Source organism: Lepidochelys kempii, chromosome 9, assembly GCF_965140285.1.
Source record: "Lepidochelys kempii isolate rLepKem1 chromosome 9, rLepKem1.hap1, whole genome shotgun sequence".
NCBI lineage: Eukaryota > Metazoa > Chordata > Testudines > Cheloniidae > Lepidochelys > Lepidochelys kempii.
Genome location: NC_136388.1, coordinates 6,156,429 through 6,179,046, shown reverse-complemented (window position 1 = coordinate 6,179,046; position 22,618 = coordinate 6,156,429). Strand labels below are relative to the sequence as shown.

The 22,618-nt window shown below is 44.5% G+C and overlaps 1 protein-coding gene across 1 annotated transcript in view; it reads right to left on the bottom strand.

The window, feature by feature from the left end:
• The window catches only part of PSMD1 (proteasome 26S subunit, non-ATPase 1), a 126,464-nt gene extending 104,137 nt beyond the window's left edge, over window positions 1-22,327 (bottom strand). Inside the window, exons 1-16 of the mRNA XM_073359107.1 lie at window positions 22,163-22,327; window positions 18,981-19,024; window positions 17,871-17,944; window positions 17,438-17,607; window positions 16,313-16,518; window positions 14,909-15,052; window positions 14,052-14,278; window positions 11,862-11,922; window positions 9,150-9,278; window positions 7,976-8,064; window positions 6,744-6,822; window positions 4,856-5,029; window positions 2,996-3,107; window positions 1,862-2,058; window positions 1,343-1,438; window positions 644-708 (exon numbers count right to left, since the gene is read on the bottom strand). Of these exons, the coding sequence (XP_073215208.1) occupies window positions 644-708; window positions 1,343-1,438; window positions 1,862-2,058; window positions 2,996-3,107; window positions 4,856-5,029; window positions 6,744-6,822; window positions 7,976-8,064; window positions 9,150-9,278; window positions 11,862-11,922; window positions 14,052-14,278; window positions 14,909-15,052; window positions 16,313-16,518; window positions 17,438-17,607; window positions 17,871-17,944; window positions 18,981-19,024; window positions 22,163-22,178 (1,883 nt within the window). The 5' untranslated portion in view covers window positions 22,179-22,327. The remainder of the gene's footprint in view (window positions 1-643; window positions 709-1,342; window positions 1,439-1,861; window positions 2,059-2,995; window positions 3,108-4,855; window positions 5,030-6,743; window positions 6,823-7,975; window positions 8,065-9,149; window positions 9,279-11,861; window positions 11,923-14,051; window positions 14,279-14,908; window positions 15,053-16,312; window positions 16,519-17,437; window positions 17,608-17,870; window positions 17,945-18,980; window positions 19,025-22,162) is intronic.
• Window positions 22,328-22,618: the final 291 nt, after the last annotated feature.

Sequence of the window (22,618 nt, the reverse complement as noted above, 5' to 3'; positions counted from 1 at the left end):
TTGTACAAAACGAACCAGAGGCTACATACGTGAAATCCAATGTTTCCTATAAAGTGCCCAAGAGTTGGTACCAGCTCAGAGGGTCAATTTTTATTTTCTTCATACTTCGCATATTAGATTGAAGCCAATTTCTCCTTAAAACATGAACAGACATTGCAACTTTCATCTCCAGTGTGTGGAGGGTAATCAAAAGTCAGCTCAGTCAAAGCCACTTAGAGGAAATACAAAATACTACATCAGTCAAAGGTTTTGACTAAAAAGATGTGTTCAAAGTATACATTCTGCACCAAAATGTCATTGCCCACGTGTAGATTCACCATAACAGGGCACTGTGCAGTTTCAGATTACTTCTCACAAGGGACCACACCACCACTCACAATGCAAGATTGCACGACTCTTTTTCCTTCTATTTATATCTCATCCCAGTACATACCAATACATCCACTGGTCCATGAAATGCACAGGAGACGGGTTCTACTACTGACCTAGATTTCATTCTCCCTCTATTCTATCCGTTTACAGCTTCCATTTAGTTAGCAACTGATTCAGTTAGTGAGATGGATGGAGCACACGTTTTCAAAAAAAAAAAAAAAAATCTCCCAGACAAGTCATATTGAAGGACTGATGCAGTTAGAAATTGTACCTGAACAGAATGAACCCAAGTGACTCAACCGCAGCCCGCCTCACATCATCATTGACATCACTCACCTAATTAAGGAGGAAACAAGATGTTAAGAGAATGGTTCAAACCCCCAACCTTTCGCGTCAGTGCTCATGCATTTAATTTGATCTGGGATATAGGCCTGGGATTACAGAGATAGAAAAATGAACAGTTACATTCAGCGAGGTAACTTATCCTTGGCTGAAACAGACTCACAAAGAACTACCATTCCCACACTGTGACATGTTTTAAGTTCTATTTTTTTTTTAATCACAGACCTATTAGTCAGAAAGAGCTGATGGCCTCCATATTTTAGAGGCTACCCTGTTTCTGCTCAGCACAATAAATTATTATGAAGGTTATCTGGAGCAGATAAGAAACTCTTAGGCCCAGCTAGCAAGTACTCTTGCTGTGTTCTACTTTTTAGAATAGTGTTGCTTTAAGCAATATTGGAGTTTGTTTATTTTCTTGCTGAATGTCTCTTAGCTTTAATGTTTGCAAACCCTAGGACTTCTAATCCTCGTGTTTCCATTAAGCAAAGAGAGGCCACTTATTCCCTTTACATCACTGTTTTAGAATAGAATATTAGCATTCCAGCTACCGAGTTCTGTCAATGGACTGCGTATTTGCTGCCACCACGCCAGCTATCCCGTTACCTGCCCCAGGCTCTGCAGAACTTACAGCAACATGCAGCAGACGTCTGATTGCCTTGTTGTTCCCTGAGCCGCAGTAAGCCATAGCTACAGTGTACATTCCTGAACGACGGAGGATTGGATCCTGGAAGATAGAGAGTGTTTCAATATTTATATTTCTACGGACACAGCTAGGACTCAGAAGTTCAGTTTCCAAGTCTCCTCAATTCCTGGGCTCTGAAGCTGCCAACAAAGGTGACAACGGGCTATGGGCACCTGTCTACTAGGCATGGGACACGCCGCAGAACAGCCATCAGGTGGGAATGCCATTTGGCACTAATGACCTAGAGGCAAAAAGTATCATGATCTGTGAACTGTCCAACCCTTTCAGAATAACTTTACTGACCACTGCCACACATCACCCAACAAGTACATCGACACATTCAGTTATTTGGAAAAACTTTTCTGGTGAAAGCAGTCATTCTAACCAAAGCTGGAGATTTCAGAAGGGAGCAGGGGGAAATCTCTGAAACAGACCATGATAGTATCAAAACACAGGCACACTTACCTTATCTCTGCAGAGACTCTCTATGAGGGCATCTGCTTCCTCCATCCTCCCATACATCACCAGAGCAATGCCAACAGCCAGGCCCCGCAAGATCTTTTCATGCTGCGTTTCCTGTGCGTAGCCAACCATGTCCTCAATAGCCTGAGCATTTTTAGATCCCAGCATTACCAGACCCAATGCCAGACCAGCTGCTTCACCTGCACAGCAGCAAAAGGGAATCAGTAAAGCATGCAGAGCTCCCAAAATAGACTAATATAGCAATGCCTGTGTAAACACAATACCCAGCAGCCTCTCATCCTACTGAGATACAGGTCAACACAGAGTTTCTAGACACTGTGCCCAGCAGACCTGCTGCTCAGCATGGTGTTTGCTCACTCACGAAAGCTACAGGAAGGAAGGAAGGACACTTCTAAAGGAAAATTGCGAATGCATACCGATGATGTTTACACAGAGCCGCAATAGCAGCTCCAATAGACAGCAGTATAATAAAATCACTCCCTGGGAAATAAAGCTACTTAAAAGATAGATTGTTAATGCAGCAGTGTCTTCATTTTAATGACTCACTATGGAAGGTGTATTGGATTGTATGCCCGTATCATGTTACTAGACACCAGCCCATGAGCCCTGGAGTTAGTGCTATGCCCTCCCAGGTTCAATGTGTTTCTCATGCCAGTACACATGCAGATCATCTCATAAGCTCTTCTGTGAACCTGAACCAGTGCAATAGTGGCCTTCATGAGCCCCTCCACTCAGCTTCTCTTAGCCAAAGGGGTCATCATGAGATCTGGCAGGAATGTGGGGTCAAAACAGGTTTAAAAAAAAGTGTGGGGTAGAAGAGTTTCTTTGAGGCCCCATGAGTGAAATAAAGGACCCCCTAAAAAGAAGCATCAGCTCACTGAATCACAGTCCCTGCAATTCTTAGGCTAATCTTCTTATGGCAGCGGCTGTCTCTTGCTAGGTGTCTGTACAATCTCCAATACAATCAGGCCCACAGGTATTACTGCAACAAAATAAAAGCCCCTTGTAGGTCATGGAAAGGCCAGGGCAGAGTTGCACGGGTCGCAAACGCAACGTGGAAATAGTCTATACTACTAGCAAGGTCTCAAATTTTTGTTTTAGAAGCAGCATCTTTACCTGTCACTGCATCGTCCTGGTAGAGGTTTGTTTTCAGCAAATCATACACATCCTGGCGTGCAGTCCCCATGGCAGCCAGACCCAGACCCAGGCTACCACCATGTCGGACAATCTGCAAAAAAGCACAACCATTTTCCTTACTGCTCAATGTATTACAATGGGAACATGTCTACTTCAGCTGAAGAAGCCAGAGCTTTAAGCTGGAAACCATTAGTGTATGGCCCTACCCCCCAAAAACTCAAATGAACTGTTGCCCCCTAGTTACAAATCCCAATTTTACCTTTCCAGCCAGCCCCAGCCAATCGCTGTCTCTGATCAAGACAACAGCTATATTCCCAAAGCCAGCCCATAGATCTGCTCAGTAAGGGGTGCTACAAGCCCACTAGAACAGATTTTCTGATGCTTTATTTTTAGCACTCTTCCCAAGGACTTATTTAAATAGGGCCACAATTCTACAGAGATAGGCAATGGGCAAAATGTGTTGCACCAATACACCCTGAATGGAAATTTATACAGGTATTCTCTGAAGGCAAAAGGAGCAATACGATATAAAATAAAGCCCAAAATGAGCATGATCTTTCCAGCTAGAATGATTCACAGACCTAGTGGGAAACTTAGGAGATACCCTCAAAGAACATAAGAATGGCCATACTGGGCAATACCAATGGTCTATCTAACCCAGTATCCTGTCTTCTAACAGTGGCCAATGCCAGATACTTCAAAGGGAATAAAAAGCACAGGGCAATTATCAAGTGATCCATCCTGTTGTCCAATCCCAGCATCTGGCAGCCAGAGGTTTTGGAACACCCAGAGCATGGGGTTTGATCCCTGACCATCTTGGTTAATAGCCATTGATAGACCTATTCTACACAAACTAATATAATTCTTTTCTGAACCCAGTTATGCTTTTGCCATTCACTACATCATGTGGAAATGAGTTCCACAGATTAACTGTATGCTGTGTGAAGTAGTATATCCTTTTGTTTGTTTTAAACTTGCTGCCTATTAATTTCATTCGGTGACCCTGGTCTTGTATTATGTGAAGGGGTAAGTAACACTTCCTTATTCACTTTCTCCACACCAGTCATGATTTTATAGACCTCTATCTTATCCCCCCACTTTAGTCATCTCTTTCCCAACCTGAACAGTCCCAGTCTTTTAATCTCTCCTCATATGGAATTTGTTCCATATCCTAATCATTTCTGTTGCCCTTCTCTGGACCTTTTCCAATTCTACTACATCTTTTTTGACATGAGGAGACCAGAACTGCACACAGTATGCAAGACATGGGTGAACCATGAATTTATATAGTGGCATTATGATACTTTCTGTTTTATTATCTATCTTAAGAGAGAGGGAGGAAGGTGCTGGGCAAACATTAATTAGGAGGCTGTTCCAAACAGAAGGGTCAGTGTTGCAGAAGCCCAGGAGCGGTCAGGAGCAAACCTTTGCTGAAGCTCTGTTTACACATAAGATAGTTTGGCAGCACAGTTGCTTCAGCAATTTATTCCTTTGGTAGGTAATTGGAGCCAAAAACACAGCATAATACAGTAAGTCAACCGTAAAACAAAGGAGGGATGGGTATAAAGTCATGCTGTAGATGACATTTATTTTGAAACAAGTATACAGGTCCATCCTAAAATCCCACTTGTATTACTAACAAGAAGGGCATTAAGGCTATTTGCTGTAGCCATTGTCTTAGTCATGCCCTTCTCCTGTTATCAGGCTGTTTATGATCATCATTAGTTGTGTCATATCTGTTTTAAAGCGTAAGCGCTCAAAGGCCTGGTTTGTGTGAAGCACCTAGCGCACTTTGGGTACAAGAACACAACTAGGTTCATTGTTAAATCTAGTACGCACATCATTGCTGGCATTCTTCAACTGGTTCAGCAGATAGTCAATGATGTCACCACCGTGATTAGCATGAATCAGACCCAATGCATAGAGACCTCCGCCCTCCTGATAGGCCGAGCCCGGAGAGGTGTCTTTGGGTAAATATGTTGCCATTAATTGTAGAGCTTCCTTCTCATGACCCTGCAAGTTCATTGCCCAAAGGGGTTGGGGAAAGGGGGAAAATAAGAGGAGAAAGAAAACAGTGCTTAAAAAATTGTAACAATGTCTTCATAATTAAACACTTAGTAGGAAACATCTGCTTTAGCCACCAATTTCCATGCTGTGATCTAACACAACCCCAGCATGTTCAATCTTTTAATGCTGTGTTCTCTGCACTTCTGAGCTACTTATTCACACAGAGGCATGTGACTACACTCTGGTCACATGATTGCTATCCAAAGCCAATGCAAACAACTTTGGCCCAGGAACCATATTTGGCCAAATAATCAGGATGCTTTAATTAAAGGTTCTAGCCCCACAAAGCAATTACAATGGTTTCCCACTATTTTAGATTGGCTTTAACCCTCCTTTCCCACCACTAAATCGGCAAGGTCAGCCACCATCAATGCTCCTCCAGAACATATCATCGTACGAAGCTCAGTAACATTATGAAGCCACAAAATAAAGTGATAAAACCACAGACATTTAATTTAGGTAAGTGGAAGCCACCATCCAACTGATGCAAAGGAGGGCAGAAGAGTGGTCTCTCTTACTGTACAGTAGCAAAAAGAGACCCCTCCATTTTAATTAAGCTGGACAAATATTTGTCTAGATCACAGCTTCACTGCACATATTCAAGGCTAGATGTGACCTATCAGAAATGGATTAGAGAATTAAATCCACTTCACAGGTTTAGTATTCACAGGTCCCTTCCATCCAAATGGTCTTTGTAAATTCTTTAAATCATCTGCTCATTCACTTTATTCTTCTTCTGTGCACTTAGATTTTGGTAAGTCAGTTGAAGGTTCTTCCCTTTAAGCCATATTTCTCCAACACTCTTCTGACCACAATTACACTACATGCCCTTGATGAGCCCAGTGCATGTTCTGCTAGATGCATGTGTACTTTCATAAAAAAAATAACTGGAAATCAGCTGAGTCTTCGCACATCTCTATGATTAAGAAGCTGCCACGTGTATTTGATGTTTCTTAAAAATTAGATGTCCAGTTTATGATATTTGGAGATGCCTGTTAAAACATTCTGTCCTGTCCACAGCACAAGTTTTAACAGTGGTTTTGTAACCAGCTAGAGGCCAAATCACCTAGATTGGTTATAGGTTACACTGTGCAGTTTGTGTCCACACAGCAACTGTTCTGCCATCAGAGACACGTTTGCATGTCCACAGGCTCCCTAGCTATGTTTGTACCAGTAAATCTGGGGAAAGTCTAGGCAGCTCTTCTATGGTGAGGTGCCTCTGTAAGAATCAAGTGCCTGGAGAACATACACAAAAGGTATGCACATGGGACAATGCACTCCGAGATGACCTAAGGTTCAGCCAAACCGATTACACCAACATGGTTAAAGTGTCTGGGTTGCACTGCAAATAAAAAAAGGACCAAGCCGTTCACAGAAGGACAGCCAGGGGCCAGCCAAGGGCTCTGGCGTGGGTCAGGCACCATTAGCTGCTTTGGTTCCAGCCAAGTTATAATCGGGCCATGCAAGGAGACAAACCACATTTAAGTCAACCTTATCAGTGACTGGTTACAAACTTGGTTATGAGTTGGAGCATGACCAGGACCTTAGTGTATAACCCAGAATCCCCACTCCGTTCCAAAACAAAAAAACAAACAAACAGTCTCAGCATTGGCATGGCAAGAGTTTACATTGAGGCACACAGGAAGGAAGGCAGCATTACCTTATGTATGACACCCAGGCTGGCAGTAGCAGTAAACTTAGCCCAATTAGTGGCTCTGGCCAGCCACTCCAAATTATCTCTGGAAGGAGGAAAGTCAGGGGTTAAATATAGTTTCTATAACACCCAACGACATATTTCATCAGGAAAAACTGCTGTCAAAACCGGCACGTGTTGGAGACGGGAGGGGCTGTTTCCATGCTTCGCTGCCTAGAGCTGCCCTGATTTCTGGCTGGTCCCAGCTCAGCCGCTGAACATTGGAAATCACCGTCCTGAACAGCAGCATTAAGTGACAATACAGAACTACATAAATCTACTACTTCAACATATTCAAAGACCTGGCTGCAGGCTGAGCAATCCTTCCAGAGAGCTGGATATTGCTCATCATGCAGCCCATCAGCACTGTTCCCAGCTCAGCTGCAGGGATTTGATCAGTCATTTTCTTTCTGCACCTCCCGCAGTGGGTTCAGTCCCCACCTTTGACCTCTTGAGTGTCACTAGCTCATCAGCAAGCCAGCTTCTATTCACAGGAAAACGGGAACTGCCAGGCTAGATTAGACTAGTGTCCATCTGGAGCAGAATTCCATCTCTGACAGAGGCCAGACCCAGATGCTTCAGAGATGTAAGAATTCCACAAACAGGCTGATGTGAGACAATCTGACCCTCACACTTGGTCTCATCTTGATCTCCAATAGTCAGAGAGTGGTTTAAACCATAAAGCACAAGGTTTAATATCACTTTCAAAATTATATTTATGTATAGAAACTCTGGATAGTCTAGATATCCATGTAAATATCCAGGGCCTTTTTGAATCTTGCTAAATTCTTTGCCACAATGATTTTCTGTGGCAGTGAGTTCCACAGTCTAATTACATGAAGTGGGAAAAGATATTTCCTTCTATTGGTTTTGAATTTCCCACCTTTTAAATTCATTGAATGTCCCCTTGCTCTTGCATTATGAGACAGGAGATCAGAAGCTCCCAATCTCCCTTCTTTAGGCCTTTCGTTATCTCATACACTTATCACCTCTCTGCTTATCCATCTCCTTTCTAAGGGAAACAATTTTAACCTTTTCACACTCTTCATCTGACAGCTTTTCCAAGCCCCTGATCATTATCATCACTTTGCTGATCTTCCTCTAGTTCTGCAATGTCTTTTCAGAGACACGGTGAACCATACTGAACATAGTATTCTAGCTCTCTGAATGCTAACTGGACTTCTTTGCAATATATTTACCGAAGGAACTGGTCACTGGTTGTCCCACAGTGCATAAAGGAGTTTGCTATAACCGTTGCTGTGTGGCATACAGAGTTCCGCACTGCATCCTGGAAGAGCAAAATAGGCAAGTATCAATCACCAAGATGCAAGAAACAGACACCAGGTTGCAGCAAAGAAGATTCACAACTAAGACGCAAAGCTCTGCTCACTCTGCACTTGTACTAGAAAAATAAGTCACAATTAAAGTTGTATTAACTAACCCCAACCTAACCATGATCTTTTTCCTGATGGGGATGTATTGCTTGTTAATACATACCTATCTAATCTCAACCCAATTCATCTAGTGCAGACAAGTCCTTGCTGTAAACTTCTGGAACGAAGCAACAGCACAAAATGAGAAGAGAACCCTCTTAAATAGCCAGGAACTCCAGGAACCTACTGCTACACCGTAGGTGCTGCTGACAGCAATTTCAAGCCCTTCCTAGAAGGTTACGCTGAATCACTACTCAAAAGAGTTTTATGCATTTCCAGTGCATTTAAAATGGAACCTCCCAACAGATGTGTTCCTGCTTACAGCAACAGTTTCACACCACCTCCTGCTGAGGACAGAGGTTACATTTCAGATTCAAATAATCTCTCTCTTGTGATTTACAATAATCACTTGATTTAAAGGACAGAAGGGAGAAAGCTTGCCATGAGCCCATGGGCTGCACCTACTGTGTGTGTGTGTGTGTGTGTAAATTTATGTGCACTGTCTCTCTCATTAGTATCTTCCCTAGTGGGATAGAAAGTACGCGAGGTCCCCAATACATTCAGTTTATTCCCTGCATTAAAATACTGTAATTGAGCAGCTTTATCTTCAACCCACAGATACAGCGAAAGGTGCCTACAAGCCACACCTCAAGATTCCCTGGGCCACACGCCGGGGGCTGATCGGTTTGGGCCAGACGGTGGGAACAAGCAGCCTCCTTTAGCCTTGGAGTTTCAAGTTTTAAAACCAATGTGGTCTGATCAATATACTAAATTAAATCCTTGGAAAGAGAGAGACAGAATAAACAGACTCCTCCAAGAGACATACAGGTCTTGCTAAAGCCTACTGCTTCAAGGAGGAGACTACGTTCAGTAAGGAAACACAGTCACCAGAAAATCTGTGATGATTCCAGAAAGAAAAAGACAATCCAAGGTCTCTTACCTTTGTGTTTTTGAGAATCATCAGGTCTGTATTGTTGTTTCGTATTAAAAACTGCAGGTGTAACTCAATAGCCATTTCACCACTTAAAATTTTAATCATTTTTGAAATCTGGTCCTTAGGCTCTGGGTTCTTCACACACGAACAACAAAGACAAAAAAAACAGGTCATCAGAATCCCTGCATTCCCCCAGGATCAAGCTCTGCGAAAACACTGGCCCAGGAGAGAGCTAATAGATGGGCATATTTAACAGTTCACGCCCCGTCACGCGCTTCAGAGACCAGCACCTCTGGGAAGAGAGAAGGGCATTAATTCTTCCCGCAATGCATATAACCCAGCTCCCAGAAACATTAATGGGAGTGCCTCTATGTAGGGGACAGACCCCCTAAGATTAAATGCAGCCACTGAACTGAATGGAAGGTATTGCGAGAAGACTGCTACCAAATGCCAAAAAGGTTCAACATTGCTGCTTTGTTTGGTCTCTCATACCTTCAACAGATGAGAAAAGACTCTCCCCCAAGAGACAGTCACCTATATTCACACTATGCTTATACTTCCTTGGATATTATACTGGGGAAGGACTCAAAGCAGCAACACTTTGGGCATCACAGGCTGCACCTCATGATGTGGCTAGAACTGCTCCGAACACACCTTAATTCAATGCGGAAGGTCAATGGAAACAGATGTGCTAAAGCCACCCTGCTCTGATTTACAATGGCTGGGGAGGGAGAACTCAGTGTTATGACTTTTGAAACAATTTACCATTCACGGCTGTATTTCCACTGCCTGTGTGTTTCCAGTGCTCTGCCAGAATAACCCGTCCCCACAGCCCTAGGTAACTTCTGCAGGGTAAGTCTCTGCTTGGTGCTCTGTCGCAGAGGGTGGAAAGTACATCAGGTCTCTTTGTAGCAGCTTTATGCTAAAGAGACCCACGGAGTACAGCTAGGTTAGCCCTTCAACTAATCTCCTCAATTATTTCTTTTCTGATCTGGGGCAGATTAAACTCAGGAATGCTTCAGGCCACAAAGACTGCTTATGCATGCTTTCCCCTTGTCACACCCAGTGGTGTTCAGGTAACAGAAACTAATTCAAGACACCCTGCCCCGGAGTGCACTGCTCAAAGGCTCTTGACAAGGTAAGGACTTCCACCCTGTTGTTTCTTTGCCTGAACCTAGTTTCAGCAAATACCTCAACTTACATCTACAAGACAATCTCAAAGATTCCCATGACTAGTCCACGTGTGCATTACCTTTGGGTAGCATTTTATTTATTTCCCTTCACCAGCCCCAGAAGATATACAGCAGGCTACTACATTTGCTGCTTAGGGTGTACGCATATTTACTTCGAACGTACCTGAGAGAGAGCAAGCTTTACACAACAGAAAATCTAATGAGCAAGCCAAGTAGAGCAGCAAAAGCACAATGTGCACTATTCCCAAGCAGGGATCAGAACTCAAGCACCAAGCTCTGTCCTTCACTGTGGGCTGTAAGCACTGCAGAGGCAAAGGGTACAGCCCCCAGGGAACATGAGCGCCTTGTATTACTCTAGCAACTCCTTCTGGCGTTCCAAAAGCAATGTCCAAGCTCTCTCAGTCAGGAAAATTGTTACTGAACGACTTGTGGGGCAGTGGGCCAATTCACCAGGCAGTGCATCAGAATGAAGTGCTCAACAGCAGCAGAATTTCAGTGCTTTTCTTTGGGGAGGAGTTAATTTCCTCAGTACTAATACAGTCCTAATCAAACAGATAAACCAGGTCCTTCTACCTGGCCCCTTCTCCTGACCCAGAGTCCCCTGCAGAAGCCTACCTGCTTCCTACAGTTTTCTCTCTCTCAGCTGCTTACTGACCTTTTATCTTCAGACTATCATCTGACCCCTAGCTTCAAACCTATCACTTAGGATAGGGTTGGGCAAATTTTTTGGCCTGAGGGCCACATCTGGGTATGGAAATTGGATGGTGGGCCATGAATGCTCACAAAATTGGAGATTGGGGTGCGGGAGGGTGTGAGGGCTCCGGCTGGGGCATCCAGACTGGGGCAGGGAGTTGGGGTGCAGGTGGCGGAGTGAGGGCTCCAGCTGGGGGGTGGGCTCCGGGGTGCAGGAAGGTGGGACTGAGGGGTTCAGAGGGCAGGAGGGGGATCAGGGCTGGGGCAAGGTGTTGGGGCATGGGAAGGAGTCGGGGTGCAGGCTCCGGGCAACGTTTACTTCAACCAGCTCCCGGAAGCAGCCCTTCCCGGAAGCACGTCCCACCTCTGGCTCCTACACGGATGCGCGGCCAGGCGGCTTTGCGAGCTGCCCTGTTTGCAGGCGCTGTCCCTGCATCTCCCATTGGCCCCGTTTGTTAGCCAATAGCAGCTGCAGGGGCGACACTTGGGGCAGGGGCAGCGTGCAGACCCCCCTGGCTGCTCCTATGCATAGGAGCCGAAGCAGGGACATGCCACTGCTTCCCAGGAACCGCGTGAAGCAAGCCCCCAACCCTGCTTCCTGGCAGGAGCTCAAGGGCCGGATTAAAACGTCTGATGGGCCGGATGCGGCCCTCGGGCCGTAGTTTGCCCACCTCTGACTTAGGAGGAAGCTAATTTAATCACAGATAGGGGTACGCCCAACTCCCTTAGAGGATCATCCCACCTTGTGACAGGGAAGAAAAGGAAGGGATCTAAGCAAAACGTGTATGGAGAGCTGAACACAGCACATTTGATTTCACAGAGTGGCACTCACAGATTCTGCAGACTTCGCAGCACAAGTGCTACTTGGCTTCTCTTCTGTTTCCATAGTGTCACTGAAATGAAACAAAAAATACAACCCAGTTCACATCTCATGACTGCCACATGCTCTGGCAACAGCTGCATGTGGCGCCCTGTCACAGGAGACTGGGGTGTGAAGGTAAGCTCCGGGGATAAGAGACCTTGGGCACGGCCCAGGGCTGACACACACAGGTATAGCAGCCCCCTCTGCAATCTGAGTTAGAGGGGAGTTAGGGATAAAAGACTGAGAGAATCCTGGCCCCCACCGTGGCTGGAAAGTGCAGCGACTAGAGAAGCTTGTATGGACTGAGAGGCAGGGGAGACATGAGGGAAAGCCACTGGTGGAAACGTGTTTGGGAGCGAGACATAGCAAGGGAATTACCTCCATCCTCAAAAGCCATGGGGCCACCACTGTCAGTAAGGATGGACGTAGCGACGAATGGGAAAGCAATCCAAGCCATTAAGCTAGCACTGACGCAAGGCCCTGACAGACTTGCGTAGTGCATGGAAACGTTCCATTTATCGCTATAGCCGAATATACTGTACAGACTCCCTCTGCCTGACATTGTAAAATAAACACAGGCAGTTTTCCGGTCTCTCCTGGGGAGTGCCATGCCAGCCAGAACACTTCAGGCATCATCCATCTCTCTCACCGACACGACTGGATGGGCAGTATAAGCAAGTTGGAGGGGATAATTATTTCACATCTCATCCAAGCAACAGCACCTACAGAAGCATAAGGCTCTGCCAATGCTACAACAAGATGTGGGGAGAGGAATCTGTCCAGGTTTCTCCGAATGATCAAAAAGTGCATTTCCAGTGCTCAAGGGAGAGGGCTGCTGCCTGCTGACCCCTACAATGCAATCTACAGAGGCAGTGCTCAAAGAGGACTAACTGAGGTCAGACGTTGCACAGGCTGATTTATAAATTGCTTTGTGGGTACATATTCCCCCTTACTGTAGAACATCACAACAGGGGAACATCTACCTGCTACATACGCACTCTTGACTGAAGAAACAAAGGTGTTTGGAACCAGTTTCCTACATTTCCATAGGCCCTTGTGTTTTGGTAGGCTTGGTTTGGACTACAGTCCCCATTAAATGCTATTTAATTAGATGTGGGTGCTTGTCTGGCAGCTCCAGAGGCTAAAGAACAGGCACAGCAAGAACAGCAGCGCTACAAGCTTCCCCCACAAGGCTGTATCCACATGCCTCCATCTTAACCTAGAGAGGTCCACCTCTAGGAACGAGAGGGTAGTTCATTCTTTGTGCCACGCGGACTACTTGTGAGGGACCAAAGAGGAGATGAAATGTGGCGACCAATTAGCACCAATTCTGGGCGTGCCTTGTATAATGTGGATATCTGGCCACTAAGATCGTGTGATACAGATTGCTGAACAGTCCCCAGACGGTCGTAATCTTCTTGTAACAGAGATCTAGGCTGAATTTGAACTAGTGAGCTTTGTACAAGAGGTGAAAGGCTTTGTATCATATCAGTAATAATAAGGCCCTTCATTTCTGGTTTTTACTGAAAATTTCCCAGGTTTTACAAAAGTTATTATTCAGTTTTGAACAATTTTCACCCAAACTGTAGACCACCGAAGTACATGAAAATACTGATTATGCTAAGAAAATCCAATATAGCACATTAGGTAAGATGTTTTTATGTCAATAAACAATTAGTTTAAGTGTAATTAAATTCTCTCTGTTAAAGTACCTCTGGGCTCCAATAGGTTCAGGTACCATCTAATAGCGCTACATATTATGCAACTAAATACTGTTCATGAAATAAACTACCACAGCATCAAACTGCTTTTACTTTCAATACTCTTGGCTTTTCTCTGTTGCTTTTTTCTGTTCTCCCATTCCTCAGTATTAACCCCGATATTTACCCAGAAAACCGTCTCATCAATTTGTTTTCAGCAATTTTCACCTTTTAAAAATTTTGTAATAAATGCCACAAAATCCCCAGGAAATTGTAAACAAAAGAAAAACTGAAAACTAAGGGACTTACATATTACTATTCCCTGGGCCATACATTTCCCAAAGTCTAAGAATACTGATGCATGCTCTTCCAATGTTCCTGCGTAATTTAATTTACTAAAATACAATTGTATTCTAACCGAACATGACAATTATATTTCTACACAAGCCAACATCCCCACCTGTCTTTCTCAGGTCCAGGGACAGTCCCAGTGTTGGTTGATCCAGGCACAGAGGCAATAGGGGTGCCAACAGTGTGAAGATTCTGGATCACAGAAGACAAGAACTGCTGGCTGGCACTTTCATACAGATCAAAGCAGATCTGATAAGCCATGAGAAGATTGTCTTCCTTCACCAGCTTTTCCAAGATGTCACTTACAGCCTGGGGGTCATCCAGGAAAATCAGGCACTGAAAAAAATAAAATGAAGATAAATCCACCAGGTAGAAAACACTGCAAGAGGAAAGAACAGGCATCAATTCCCCATACTAATTTCTGTACTGTTTCCCTGGGACAGACGTCTCCCCCACCCAGGGCAAATACTAATAATCTTACAACAGTTATTGTAAGTACTTAATATTTTCCTTAGTCTCATTTTAAACACAATTACTGTCAGAGAACCTTCTTAAGAATTTTTCCCCCCCCTATGTATAACAGCATCTTCTGAAGATGTATGGGGCATAACCTACAGTACATCCACTTCATTACTTGAAATGATGGTGTAATCTCGTACTAATACTAGAGCAAGACTGAAAGGTTTTACCAAATGAACTTGTACCATTTTGCTGAAAGGCTTGTTTTAGACCAAGCTTCGTTTCAAAAGAACGAGCATGACCGAGTATGAGATATCAGAGTCCATCTTTAATATCGACCTCCATTCGATACATATTTAGCCTCCCCCGCCTCCCCCAGGAAACTGAATTTCATTTGTTTAACTAAATATGATCAAAGCCCATGTGGGAATTGAGATAGATACACCTGGAAGACAGTAATTTTTATTAAGCAAAGAGTTTATGAAGAGCAGAGCTACATAGCATTACCTGGCACACGTTGATGAAGTCTGGTTTCTCCAGGTTCATGTAGATTTTAACCAGAACTCGCAGCACTTTATTACGGAACTGCTTATTCTGCATCAGAGACATGCAGAGCTTTAAGCTGTAGGCTAGCATTCCAGGAACATCATTCTGAAATTGAAGGAAAAGACACAGTCCAGATTTTGTAACACCTTGTCAAAAATCAAGGTTAAGGAATAAAACCATTTACACGTAATTTCTTTTATGCTTGACATCTGGTCTCTTATTTTTCTCTCTCATAAAAACTCAAAGACCACATGCATACAAACGTGACCCAAAGAGAAGACCATTTATAACCAAAACAAGCATACGCCACCACCAAGGAACAACACTCATGGAAAGACGCAAATTCACTCCAGATTAAAGCCTCAAACATAAGCACAAATGTACCTTGAGAGCTCAATACTTAATCTTCTGTCCCACACACTTTTTCCTGACCATCAGATACTCAACCCAGGGAAATGCAGGTGTTCAACATACAAAGGTTAACAAAATGGACCATCCAGTCAAAGAATTCCTCTTATACACATACTTCATGCAGGAGATTGAGAAGAGAAAGGTCTATTCAGCTCTGATATGTGTGAAAAAAACTTCTATATGAGAACTGAAAAGATCAGGACCATTTAGCTTAAGAGACGGAGATTAGTAAGGTGGGACATGACAGAGGTATACAGAACAACAAATGGAATAGAGAAGGTAAGTTGGGCACTCCTAGCTACCTTCTCTCATATTTCAAAAACTAGGGTACATTCACTGAAATGGAAAGGCTACAAATTTAAAGTAGATAAAAAGAAATACTTTTTTTGAATAATGCATGATCAACCTGTGTGTCCCACTCCTGCAAGACAACATGGAGTTCAAGAGCTCTGCAAGATTCAAAAACGGATGGGTCATTTATGTGGATAATCAGAACGTCCACAGTTACAACAGGTAGGTTATACATAGCTTTAAACAAAGAGAGGGTCTTGCACTTCCTGGTGAACACCTTTTTGGGGGAAGAGGTGGTTTAATTATTGCCCACACACACTTCATTCCTCAGATTTGTTCACGAAAAAAGTTACAAATTATTTTTTAAGTTAAAACTTCACTAGAACTGAAATGTATCTGTATGATGCTTATCCACCACAGTACATTAAGTGCCCCTTTAAATATTAAAAAGGGGCAACAGAGAAAATAAACAAGACATGACAAGGTAAAAATCATCATTCAAGTTGAATCACTGGGTTTCACCAAACACATTTTCCCAATGAGCGTCACTTTCTTATTTTGCCCCCAACAAAATCTGTAGTTTTACAGTCACTTGAACCTCTCTTTTCTTGATCCAAACCCTGAAGGGGAAAGTTAAACCCTGCATGTGAATACTCAACCTACCGATTCCAGTATGGTTTTCTCAAAGACATCCAGCCTGCGGGTCTCTAGTGCAATCCCAATGGCCTGCTTGTACTTGTGATCATCCAAACACCGCTGGAACATCTTGTTAACAATCCCTTCCAGCCTTTCGTCGACAGGTTTCTTCTCCACTTCGGCCAGTTCTGCATTCTCCACACACTGCTTGGTGTAGTGGTCAATACATTTTGCTGAGATGGAACATAAAGAACAATCACCTTCAGTTTCCTAGACACACACAGCTTTAAAAGTAGTATAAGACAGTTGAAAATCTGACGACTAGGGTTTGGGGAGAAAAATAAGAACCCTCCAAGAAGATGCATGTCTACATATACAGGCATTTAACATCACCTTTGTCTTGTCTAAATCCATTACATTAAAAAGAAAAGGAGTACTTGTGGCACCTTAGAGACTAACAAATTTATTTGAGCATAAGCTTTCGTGAGCTACAGCTCACTTCATCAGATGCATTCTAATGCACAAAAGCTTATGCTCAAATAAATTTGTTAGTCTCTAAGGTGCCACAAGTACTCCTTTTCTTTTTGCGAATACAGACTAACACGGCTGTTACTCTGAAACCTGTCATTAAATTAAAGTTACTTGGCCCACTGCATGACCACAGTCTAGGGTTAAATTATCAAGTCATTTACATCCCACTATCAACCTACTTAATAGTTCCCTTAGTTACACATGGGAACACAAGTAGCAAGAGACATGGAAATCACTTGGGTGGTCACTAGTGCTGTTTACTGGGGGAAGACTTATTTGCCCCAAAGTCTTGATTTCAGTGCTGAAGGCACATACATGTTTTACATGACTGTTTCAAATAGGAGATTCTGGGGAGGGTACAACAGCAGGAGACTTCCCAGATGCACAGTATTTATTTGCATTATAACAGCACCTAGGTAAGCCGGTTCTTCAATCTAGACAAAATTATAAACAGTGAAAGTCAAGAAATACTAAGCTGGAAAAAGCAGCTGCAGCATCTGGTTAGCTAATTCTACACAGAGATCAGGGAATTTGGAGGACAGCAGTAAAGGCAAATGGGATCTCAAGTAATAGTAGTTTTACCAACTAGTGGGCTTTCTATTTAGAGCCACTGTCAATTACCAATGATAGTCTCCACATATTCTGAATTGTCATTGACATTGAAGAGATCGCCTGCTCCCAAGGCATAGTTCAGAGACTCCTCAAAGGCTCCCAGGTGATAAAACACTTTGGAAGCCACCAAGGCAGCAAACTGGCGACTCCGGAAGCCCTCATCTTCATAGAGAACTTCACTGAAAAGGTCAGAGAAAAGACAATCAGTTGAGCATGCAAAGCTCCTCCCAAAGGCATAGGCCAACTGAAATTTTTCAACCTCACCAGCAACTTTGGGAGAATAGATTCTCAAACCAAATCCAGCTAAAATTAACACTTTTTGGAAAATGGGGAGATAACTGCTACATTAACCAGGATCAAGCAGCCAGAGGAAAGGCAAATGCATTACATTCCATGTTCTATTTGAGCACCCACCCTTCCAAAAATAGATTTCTTCTCTTACATTTTATCCACTGACTCAGAGATTTCTGCCCAAAAGTCATTGACAACAGCATTCAGTTTGTGAAGAGCGAACTCCTATGGAAAGTAATAGAAGTTTAATTGTTAAAGAGTTGCATCCATTCTATTTTTCTCCTCCTGACTGCATCCTACAATAAGATCTCACAGCCACCAACACCACGGCTTACAGAGCAATCCTCACAAACAATTTATTCTTATGACTCCCCTGGGGGAAATGTAGGGTTCTTTATCCCCATTTTATAGGTGGGGCTATGGAACCCTGATCTGCTTCCCCCCAACTTCACTGGGAGCAGCACTGGGCCAAACTGATTTATTTACTGAGATTCCTTAAAATGCTTGGAGTCTTCAGAACTGACTCACAGCTGTCTTTGTCCCTGTTTTCTTGCAGGTTGGCTAAAGCAGCCTATTTTGGAAAACATATCCCATAGGGAATACAGGTCACCCGGATTACACCCTGTGAGCAAGGTGATGCGATCAACCTGCCAACTGCCTCTTTGTTATGCTGATTTGGGTTGTTTGTTGGGTTCAGAGGGCCTCTGTTGCTTTTTAGTCTATATGCATATTTTATAAACTGTAAGGTCTCCATGGTTATTTTTTTCTCCCTCCACTAGGGTTACTAAACATTTTTAGAAGACTATATGGAGGTTAGATTATTTTGGTTTCTCCCTCTCCCAAATTATGTTAGAGACATGTGAAAAGAGATTAACTCTGACTCAAACAGTAAAATACAGAGTAAAAGAACATCCAAAGTGCAACCCCTGGACCATATGCAGCCTACAAACTCCTGCCATCATCAGAGAGGCAGAGCCTCCAGAAACTAGAGATCCCAGCATGACCCATGTTGGAACCTGAAGACATCCTGGGCATTAAAAGAAGAGGTTGGCTGCAGTTAGCTGAATTTCACATGAATTGCCTGTGCATCTCAGGCTTCTGGCAATGAATCCTTTTGACTGGATGCAGCTTGAATGCTACCTGTCCTTTTCTGGCTACTATGGTTGCTAGAATCTGCCTGTTTCTATTGTAAAAAAAACAGGTACAAAGTTTCAGCTTGTGGTTTGTTGCTCTCAGGTCTAATCAACATTTTCAAGCTTACCTTTAGCTGTGGCTCTTCTTCATCCAGAAGAGAAATAATTCCAGCTGCAAAACAAGAAGCTTGTTATCCGGGATGAACTTTTATGCATTGCAACAGAAAATGTAACTTAGTCCCAAAACAATATTGTGAAAAGAAAAGGCATGGTTCTAGCTTATGGTTTTAGTTATTAGGTAAAGACTTAAAGACTGACTGCAAACGTAAAGCAAATGTATCCTTTAAAACAGCATATAAGTGTGTATAAGCTTCTTGATCAAAATATTAAATCACTATGACACTTAACAATGTATCCTTTATCATTGATGTATGCACTATACAGCCTGCCCATGCCCTTCCTGGCGGGGAGACCAGGTAGGGGAATGAATCTTATACAATCCTACTCCACATATAGGATTCTTGTAAATTTCAATACCTTATTGATTTACCAGAAATAGCAGCCAGGAAGCAAGCCTATGCTATCTCCCTCCAACTCCTACCAATTTTTTATTCTTAAAATAAACGGGTCGTTCAAAACATGATCCCAATTGATTCTCCCCAAACAGAAATGGGATTTAGACTGAGAACTGAGCTTTTAACTATCAGGGACAGGAAATCATGATTGCAGACTAAGAAAAAAATAACCATTAATTTTTTCCCTGAACTCTTTTTTTCTCTCCTGAAAAGTGTTCAGGCAACAAATACCTCAATAGCAAAAACCAGGTTCAATCATTAATTTTTTCCTTTCTTGCTGGCTTTGCCCAGGTCTCCCACATTCTAGAATCTTTACATTGGCTTCCCTTCTTCCAAATATTCAAACTTCTCGTTGACTTCAAAGCTCTCCCTAACTCTGCACCTGCCTCTCTCTCTGCCTTCCTCTCTTCCTATACTTCCTGATGAGCCCTATATTCTGCTAATTGCTAACCTCACCCTTCATCTCTTTCACCCACTCCAGACTTCAGATCTTTGATCATGCCTCTTCCATAGATCTGAAAGAGGCTCCCAGTCATTGTACACCTAGCACACTGCTCACCACCCTCACTGCTTTCAAGAAAGCTATAAAAACTCATCTATTCAGTTTTCAGCTATAACATCCAAACACCCATGTTTATTCTGGGCAATAGCCTCATGTCTCTACACTATAACTTCCATGGAACAGTGATCTGTTACTGGTTTGGCACAGTCACTTGCATGCAGTGGACAATGATCGTACTATACAATTTAAAATAAATAAAGTTAAATAACTATTGCTATAAGACTAAGCCAGAAACTACACTGTTATTCTACAGGATCTTACCAACAGTATTATTCTTACTGTACCAAGCCCAATTCAGATGCAAAGCACAAGTGCACTATTCATTTCAGTTTTCAGAGTAGCAGCCATGTTAGTCTGTATTCGCAAAAAGAAAAGGAGTACTTGTGGCACCTTAGAGAATAACAAATTAATTTGAGCATCCGATGAAGTGAGCTGTGGTCACTTTGGATGGGCTATTACCAGCAGGAGAGTGAGTTTGTGGGGGGGCGGAGGGTGAGAGAACCTGGATTTGTGCTGGAAATGGCCCAACTTGATGATCACTTTAGATAAGCTATTACCAGCAGGACAGTGGGGTGGGAGGAGGTATTGTTTCATGGTCTCTGTGTGTGTATATAATGTCTTCTGCAGTTTCCACGGTATGCATCCGATGAAGTGAGCTGTAGCTCACGAAAGCTCATGCTCAAATAAATTGGTTAGTCTCTAAGGTGCCACAAGTACTCCTTTTCTCCTTACAGTGTGTATGGTAACACTCATTGTTTCATGTTCTCTACGTATATAAATCTCCCCACTGTATTGTCCACTGGATGCATCCGATGAAGTGAGCTGTAGCTCACGAAAGCTTATGTTCATATAAATTTGTTAGTCTCTAAGGTGCCACAAGTCTTCCTGTTCTTTCTACCAATTCTGTGTTATTTAAGATTTTGACTAGTAGTAGTCAGGCCTGGATTTGCACCCCCTGAATAGGTAGGGTGGCCACTCACACATTCTCAGGATACCAAACACACCAGTACTTCGAGGAATGATGTGGGCCTGTCCACACTGGCAGGACCTCACCCCCACTTGGCATGGCCTCCCACACCTGGTGTGAGCAAGGTCATGCCAGTGGGGGCAGAGCAGTGCTCTTTTTAAACCTGTGCCCCCCACGTGATACCAGACAAAGCCAGGTCTGATTTTGGCTCAGTACCAGATGGGGGAATATCATTAGGAAAGAAGGACCACGGTTTAAACCTGGACAAATGACCATGCCTATGACTAGGCATCCCTACTGCAATGCCAGAACTTCAGGATGGAATCCTGCTAACTCCACAGGGGAGTTCAGAGCACCAATGAAAGTGGATCTTTCCCCCAAGCGCGGCAGCTGACACGCAACAGTAGATGTCAAGGACTAAACACATTTTGTGATTCCTGTAACTAGTCCCTAAAATGTCTATCACTCAGGCAGTGAGTCACGTTAACTACAGGAAGTTAAAAGAAAAAGCACAAAATCAAATCAAGTTACTAAACTGTTTAGACAAATAAATGTGTCTTGAGATGAATATTGCTAAACCTGGAGTTGATCTGATGAGCCAGAGAGCAAGATCCAAAGAGGGTAACCGCCTCTGAAGGTGCCCAGCTGGCAAGTCAGAGCCTTGAAACTCAGTTCCTAGCACTCAGTGCTTCCCATGCTGATCTTCACGGCTGTGACAAAGTGAAGGGAAAGAGCTGCCTCCCAGGAAAAAACCAACACGTTTCCCTTCTACAGCCAGACTGCTCTGAGAGCGTAAAGCCCTTTGGGAACATCAGCCAAGCCCCTGCAGATCGCTGAAAGAAATCAGGGCGGTCTCTGCTCTCTATGGGGAAACGGAGGCACGTACATCAGGCCGATCTCCGTCCTAGACGGGGAAACGGAGGCGGGAAGTGACCTGTCCCACGCAGGGAGGGGGCGGAGACAGGAATGGAACCCAGGAGTCCGTGGGGGGTGAGTGGGGGGGGGCCCAGTGGGGAGGCAGCGGCGGTGACACGTCGATGCCCCCACGGTGGAGAGCCGGGTGTCCCCGCCGGGGGCGCCCCCTGGAGAGGAGGGATGGGTCCCCAGAGGCCGGCGCGGCGCGGCGGCTCCGGCTCTGCCCAGGCACCGGCCCTGACTCAGCTAAATCCCGGGCGGGCGGGCGGGGGGCCCCGGCCCAGCGCTCACCGGCCGAGGTGATCATGCTGCCGCTTGGCCTGGCCCGGCCCGGGCTGCTCGCTGCTCCGCGGTAGGGGCTGGGGGCTCGGGGGCCGCCGATGCCGGTGCTCGGGTCCGTGCCGTGACCAGCACTACTGCCGCCGCCGCCGCCTCCTCCTTCCGGCCCGGAAGTGTCGTCAAAGGACCCCACAGGCCCCCGGCCAGGGGGCTGCCCTCGCAGCTGCCAGATCACAAAGCACCGGCGGCGCCGTCAGGAAAATGCGGGGCTCAGCCCGGGAGCGTGGGGAGAAGGGGCATGGGCCGAGTCGGCCCCCGGCCTCCGGGCATGAGCCCGGTAAAAGTGACAGGCAGGAGCAGGACGACTCCTCCCTCCCCGCGCGGCGTGGGCTGCTACAGGGGAGCATGGGGCAGGCAGCCCCCGGGCCGGGGGAACCGATCAGCCTCTTCGCCCTACAGGGGCCGGTT